The sequence below is a fragment of the Cryptotermes secundus genome, unplaced genomic scaffold (genome assembly GCF_002891405.2).
Source record: "Cryptotermes secundus unplaced genomic scaffold, Csec_1.0 scaffold3159, whole genome shotgun sequence".
In the NCBI taxonomy this organism is placed as follows: domain Eukaryota; kingdom Metazoa; phylum Arthropoda; class Insecta; order Blattodea; family Kalotermitidae; genus Cryptotermes; species Cryptotermes secundus.
In genome coordinates this window covers 116,062-123,371 of record NW_019735023.1, presented here as the reverse complement: position 1 = coordinate 123,371, position 7,310 = coordinate 116,062, and the positions used below count along the sequence as shown (strand labels likewise).

The 7,310-nt window shown below is 37.3% G+C and overlaps 1 protein-coding gene across 1 annotated transcript in view; it reads right to left on the bottom strand.

Annotated features, from left to right (window-relative positions):
• Nucleotides 1-423: 423 nt before the first annotated feature.
• The window catches only part of LOC111869244 (Golgi phosphoprotein 3 homolog sauron), a 21,538-nt gene continuing 14,651 nt past the window's right edge, over nt 424-7,310 (bottom strand). The window contains exons 3-4 of the mRNA XM_023860622.2: nt 4,166-4,341; nt 424-3,399 (exon numbers count right to left, since the gene is read on the bottom strand). Coding sequence (XP_023716390.1) covers nt 3,151-3,399; nt 4,166-4,341 — 425 coding nt within the window. The 3' untranslated portion in view covers nt 424-3,150. The remainder of the gene's footprint in view (nt 3,400-4,165; nt 4,342-7,310) is intronic.

Sequence of the window (7,310 nt, the reverse complement as noted above, 5' to 3'; positions counted from 1 at the left end):
TGGCATATACAGTATTAGCAGGATTAAGGCAAATGTAAAGTTGTCCCTGTGCTCAATTAATTATGCACCATTCCACAAAGATGTATGAGGGATTGAAGTTATAGCTCCACCACTCTTCACCGTGGCATTGGATAGGGATGAGTGGTCAGCTACATGGCCCAGCCACTTTAACCCAAAGGAGAAAGCATCCAGTACCTACTGGATAGGATGACGAGTGGGCCTCAGATCCAGTGTGGACACTGGAGTAAAGAAAAAATATTGTCCTTTCTGGGGATCAAACCCCAGCCATCCAGCCTGTTGCTATGGTGACTGGGCTATTAGTATTAGTAGTAATAATAGTAGCAGTAATAGGAGTAGCAGCAGCATTAGCAGTAGAGTTGGCAGTGGTGGTGTTAGTACTAGTAAAGGGGGGAAATAATAAAATTCCTAAAAAATTTCGATTTTATTTACTGTGGAATTAGATGAACTATATGCAGCACACTGTACAAACCTGTCAAAGAAGTCTGCTTTATACACTGAATCATAAAATACTATCATAGCCCACATAGTGTACAGTAAGGTTAATCCCCACCATAAATCTTATAGAACATCACTGGAATCACACACAATAAGAAAGATATTTGTGGTTTATCCTTTACACAAAATCCTCAACTTCTAGTTCATCCATTGGTTGTCTGTCTCTGTGTAGGCCTACCACGAGTGCCAGAACAACCGGCTTCGGCCCTCATGAAGGGTGACAGTCCTGAGAAATCATACACTGAAAAATTCTAATGTTAGTCTTCAGAACTTGATACTACAGCAGGAATTGTTACCACCACACACATCTCTCTCATCAAAAATGTACAGCTTCACTCTTTGCAACTACAGCTACAAGTCTTGGAGTGTTCACATATAAATTCACTATTACTTCCTCCCTAGTATTTTTGTCTGTTCACAGAGATCTTCATCAAATGTCAACAAGCTGAAGATGAAACATACTCTGAATGTTACTGAATGGGGTCTTTTACCTCATTTTTTTAGCCATATACCTTCACATTCAATGTGCTCTTGAGTTCACAAATCATAAGCTTCTATAACATAATAGGATTTAACAATACTTATATTGATTAAACTGAAAACTATACTGTACATCGACTTCATTGTTTGCATCCTGTTGTGTATCATACATACATGGTATCATTACACAACCACCAACACAACAAATTTGTAATAACCAATATTATTATATTACCATTTGTTTTATTATGTACATTTTCTATATGTTTTGATCCAGCTGGATCATCAAGCAATTTTTTGTGTACTGTACTATTCGTTAATGAATTGTATTTCTGTGTATTTCTAATGTGGACCCACATTAGTAATCATTAATATGAATTTCATTAAAATACTTGTGTTCTGTTATATTTTGGATATTAGTTTTAAAATGTAAAATGTTACAACTCGGTTGAAAGTTAAATTAAAAAATATATAATTTAATGTGGGGTACAAGACTATGATGATGTATCATACAGTAATGGGTTTTCAGGGAATATGTGTAGTTCTTCAATTCTTTGTGCACATTGTATGTGGTGATTTTCAGCATGTATATGAAATTAAGTTCTAATTTCCATTTTAGCGACAGTGGCTAAGTTACTGTGTATGCTGTATCATGTCCTATACAGAAGTGGCCTTCTTGTTATCAGGTAGTGGATGTTCCCATTCTGAGGTTCTATTTGCACAAATAGCAAATGTACATAATAAAATGAATGATAATAGTATTAACATTGGTTATTTATTATGAATTTTTTGTGTTGATGGTTGTATAATAATACTACCATATAATACATTTAGCTTTCCTTTTTATTGTGTAAGAATTGAAATGCAAATGGCAATGAAGCAAAGAAAACAGCTATGCCATCAGGAGCCTCAAATTATAATAATAATGTTTATTTACAAATTTATTTATTTCATAATAATAAAAGCTAATAATAATAATTATTATTATTATTTATACTCCAATTATAGTGTAAAATTTTATAACACTTCTTAATCAATAACACTATGGCAGCCACAGGTGCTATATACAAACAAAGCTGTTCTAATTCACGTAATTCCATGTGAAGTGTTACTTCTACTTTTTCATGCATTTTGTTATAGTCTGAAGTTGTTACTGTTCCAGCGTCAAATATGTGGGGTGCAATACCAGTCATTTTCATACTGGATGTGCTTCCAGAAATAATAACTATGTGAATATGTATACATTTAAATGAATAAAAAGAAGTACCACAATGTTGAACTTACTACACTGAGACCATTGAATGAAGTCCCATGAACAGAGATGACAGCATTAATGGCTTCTCCCTTTCCACCTATAAATTTATTTTTGTTCATTCATATTGTGGCATGTCCACTGAAAGCCAGAATAATTTAATCGGAGAAGCAGCGTCCTTTGCTAGGTTACAGCACGGTGAACACGCAACAGCACTATTAAGCGAGCATTCGTTGGCTGTGCAACAGTCAGTAGCCAACATGTGATCGCTGAAACAGACACTCAAGCAACAACAGAAGAGCTGTCGGAAGCGGTGTTTTCTGTGCAGTCAGCTGTAGCGGACGCAGCAACTCTGCAACATAACAGCTGCAAGAGATGTTTTCTGTGGGGCTCACCCCAAGGCTATATCTGGAGAACCAAAACCATACACATGGAACAGAAACTTATGTACCACACAGCAGCTGATGAAATTATTCAGTATGCATGTGTATGTCCCAGTCTTTGATTGATGTTTATAACAATATGCTTGAAATTCTCATATACACGTAACCTATTCCTTAATTGGTCCAGCTACATCAGTTTCATCTTGTGATGGCCTGAGCATTTAAATCATAGAGGTGGTGCTGTATAAAAGGCATCAACACTGTTTTGTGAGGTGTCTCAAGGTTCTGCCTCTTGGTAAATCAGCCAATAAGCTGTAGTTACAAATTCTTGAGCACCAACCCAGTCTTAATCTTTCACACATAAATGTCTATACTAGAAAGACACCCTCCCCCTGCCATTATTCAAAGCCTATATACTTTTAAGCATAATGGTTATTCATCACACTGCTTTAGGATTGAAGCTCGAGAAGTTAAGCATCATAGTCATGATTTATATTCTGCATGAGTCCAACTGCATTTTTACTTGGTGAATACAGCAAATACAGCCCATACAGTTTCATTTGTATTGGGTTTCATACTTTCAGACTCGAAGTCCAAGTCGAGGAGTTCTCGGACACGTTTCATGGCAAGTTCATAATCATCATCATTGAGTGGGGCAAATGCATTCTCTAATACGTCTGAGGCATGTGCAAGGAAGATCAGGGACAGTAAGCGTTTATCCATGCGATGAGGATCATTGACCCACTTCCCCAACACTGCATCTTGGACCTGTGAAAATATTTACTTCATAAATATTTAGTATTTGTGAGCCAATAACTGAGTATATCTAATAAACTTTTATAACCATGACAGCTAATACTGCTGCAGTTTTAGTTACTAACATTTCCTTAATTAATTTTTACTTATATTTAATAGCTACTGTGGATAGTGTCATTGTGTAATTCAGAGTATTGCTACTATGTGAGCTGGATCTGTTTACTACACAAATTTGTGCCAAATATAGTACAGCATATGCTACATGCTCCGTAGTGATATCTACATTTTCCAATATAAGCACAAATCATTTGCATTACACCTGTTCCCACAGTCCACTGTGACAAAGTGACTGTCAATGACAAATTGCTGTGTCAACATTCACACACACACACACACACACAATAAGCAAGCCATTCGGCTGGCAAAGTTATGGGAAAACATTACATTTCTATGCTTGAGAAACAGCAATATACACTTCATGTCATCCCCTGTACATGACAAAGCCTGACTTCACACTGTAAACTTGATGACAAAGATAATCACAAAAGATGGCTATGAACTTGGCTCCCCTCAGATTACTATCTGCTCAGGCCCTAGAAAAATCATACAGGAACAAATTAATAATATAAGACTTGCAGGGCTGGAAGCCTGTTCAACAGAGGGGACAAAACTCCTTTTATAGGTCGATAATCCGTTATCTCAATACTGACTATTCACAATTATTATTAAGACTGTACTACCATACCAACTGCCATTTTCTGTATTGAGTACTGGTTACCTTTTTCACCAGGCGTGACTTAGCAACATTATCTGTAAGAGGATGTGTTGTCATATCAAACAAAAGGAAGTTCTGCTTTTCTGTTGTAAGCACACCTTTCTCTACCAGGTTTTTAGCTAATCTTTCGCGTACATTCTTCAGCTGGTACCTTAACTTCAATGGGTTCCATGTTTCACCTGAAATATATTTCAATAATGTCAAAAAACAGAAAAATGTTGATTAGACTTAAGTGCTATCACCAAAGAAACACATACAGGTGTCTAAAAATGAATACACCAAAAAAAATCTTTAATAGTTTTACTGTCATTCAAAATACTGACAGATTTATTATGAATATACGCATTAGACATAAATTTTAGTTTGCTGCATATACTGATTGCTAATTTTTGTTTTGGAAGAAACCCCCTTATGGTTTTATACGAGAAGCACATCAGCAAACCTGAGATCTGTATATGAATATGGTTCAATCATATAAATCCAAAGGCATTTATAGCATGAAAAATAAACATATCAGCACCTGAATAACACACTATATGTAGATGGGTGAATCAGTTTGAGACTATAGTATCTTTCATGAAGTGGAAATCTAACAACTTTCGACTTCTCTTGAAGATCTGCCATACCAGACAATGAAGTTTCTTCTGACACAGATGAAATAATACCAATCAATATTCACAACAAATTAAAACTTGTAAGGCTGATCCATATATTCATATCAAATTTACGTCAGTATCTATTCAACTTCCTTTTTTGCATATTCATTCTTGGGCACCCAGCATTTGTATCACAAGCTAAAAACATGACTTTCTCTGAATGTGACACATTCTCAGCATATTTTTTATGTTAATTTTTAGAGAATTTAATCACACTCGATAAGAAATATGCAAATACAAGAGGATATTAAACTACAGACCAATATATAAGTAATTATACAAACAAACATTTAATATATTTCATTAAATTGCTATAAATGATTACTAATTTTAACACTATACCATCATGGGGCTGTTCTTATATATTAATTTAAATGGTTTCCAGATATACCCCTGTACAAAAAAAATATTTGAAGAAATATCTGTATGAGCATAAAATAAAACAGTTCTACAGCTAATGCAAAAAATGGCTGAAATTTCTGTGGACAAAACTGTAGGACAAACTGATCACGAAGCAGAAAAATGAGGATGAAATGTCCATTAAGCATTTAAATTCTATTACAGTACATTATATGTTAGCTGTGTAATTCATTAATTTATATAACTATTCATACCAGTACATTCTAGCAAAAATGATACACACTTTACAGACATACACATAAGGGATTGTTAGTACAGTAACTGTATTCGTTCTTTTTTTACGAGTTTTTTATCTTACATTTTTATTTCTGGGCATTTTATTTTGTTTTATTTCACTGAGCACCTCCAATAGCATGTTATCCCCACCAAGCTTAATGCTAACTGAACTGCTAATTGTTACTGAAGTATGAACTTCATGCAATGTTATCTTCTTGTGGAAAACAGACTACTACAATGGAATTAAACAACTGTGGGTTTAGCAACCAAAGAATGTAACAAATCATATTCTTACATGAAAATGTCTTTCAGTACCTGTTCTACCATTTCCAGTTTTAAAAATGTTAACTTCCAAATATTTACAACACATTGTGGAATCTTGCTTAGTGACATTCTGCATGAAGTCTATTAAATTACTCCTCAGTATTTATTTGTTTCAGCAACAATGTCACCAAGTTATTATACTGCTGTGGGATTTGTCGCTACTCCAATAGACAACCACTTCGGAAAGTCTGTGGGCCCTGAAAAGGGCCATTTGTTTCACGGCGGTAGATAGAGTTTTACGGCTGTTCAGCTGGTCTGTCTGGCCAGTGATGTAGTGCTGTGTGCACCGGTAGAAATAGCTGTTGGCTACGGCGTGTTGGCTAATGTTGCTGCAGCTGAGTTAATTGTTTGGTCGCAGTGTGGCAGTTGCTAGAAGTTGCCTGGTTGCAGAGCGTGGTTGCTGGAAGATGTCCGGTCATGGAACGCGGTCGCTGAAGTGGCGGCAGCTGCGCCAGTTGCCCGGTGTGTTGGGCATGACCACCAGAGAGCCGAGGCAGCCATCCCTGACGCAGTGAAGAGCCAATGACTCCGATGAATGATCGCTCTGGACTAAGTGTGATGGCTGACTGGCTGATGTGGTCACTGATGATTGCTGGGTTCGAGCTGCCCCTTTTATACCAAACTTGGTGGGCGGAGCTTAGACTTGTAGTTGCTATTGTGAGCGCTTATTGGCAAGCACACATGATGGTGAAAAGTGAGCTGGACAGTGGGTGCTGTATAAATATGAGAGCTGACAGCAACATGCAGGAATGTGCTATTGACTTAGGAGTGAGTGTTGTCCATTGATCAGCGAAACAGCATGATAGTATGTGGGATGTTCACACACTGCTATTATTTGAGGGGGTACTTTCATGACATTTCAGAACACATTCCATCTAAATGGCTGAGAAGGTGATGGTATGATGTGTATGCAGTCAAACTGCAATGATCATTTCAACTGCTATCAGGCATCAGCACTGGGTCCAACAAAAGTAGCTTCCTCTGGTTCTTTTGCCAGTCAGAAAATGTGAATGATGTCATTTAGTTATTCAGGTCATTTTGGTATATCATATCATGTATCCCCCTTGTTGGTGTCTCCACCTGATCATGGTGAGGGGGTTTGAGTATGCCAAGGACCCTGAGAGCTATACCAGCGGTAGCGTAACTACTGGCAGGGCCTCCCTTGCTGGACAGGTCAAAGGGTAGGCATCAGACGAAGAGAGATACCCAACTCTGATGCCGGAAGCAGCGTCATCAGTGGCGACTTGAAGCACAGAGCAAATGATGCTCGAGATGGTTCAAGTTCATATAGCAACAGGCTTGACCAGAGTGGTTTGAACGGCTGCTGTACTGCGATGTGGAAAGCAAATGGAAAAACTACCACATTATCACTTTTCCTGGATAGTCTCTTTCCAAAAACAGAGATACCATATATGCAAGATGTTTCCTCTGGAGACAAAACAATCCGGAGGTAAACTACTCCCCCAATCGGATCTCCAGGGGGGGGGGTGTTTCTAGAGGAAATGTCATGCGGGCGTTACAACAAGAAAGTG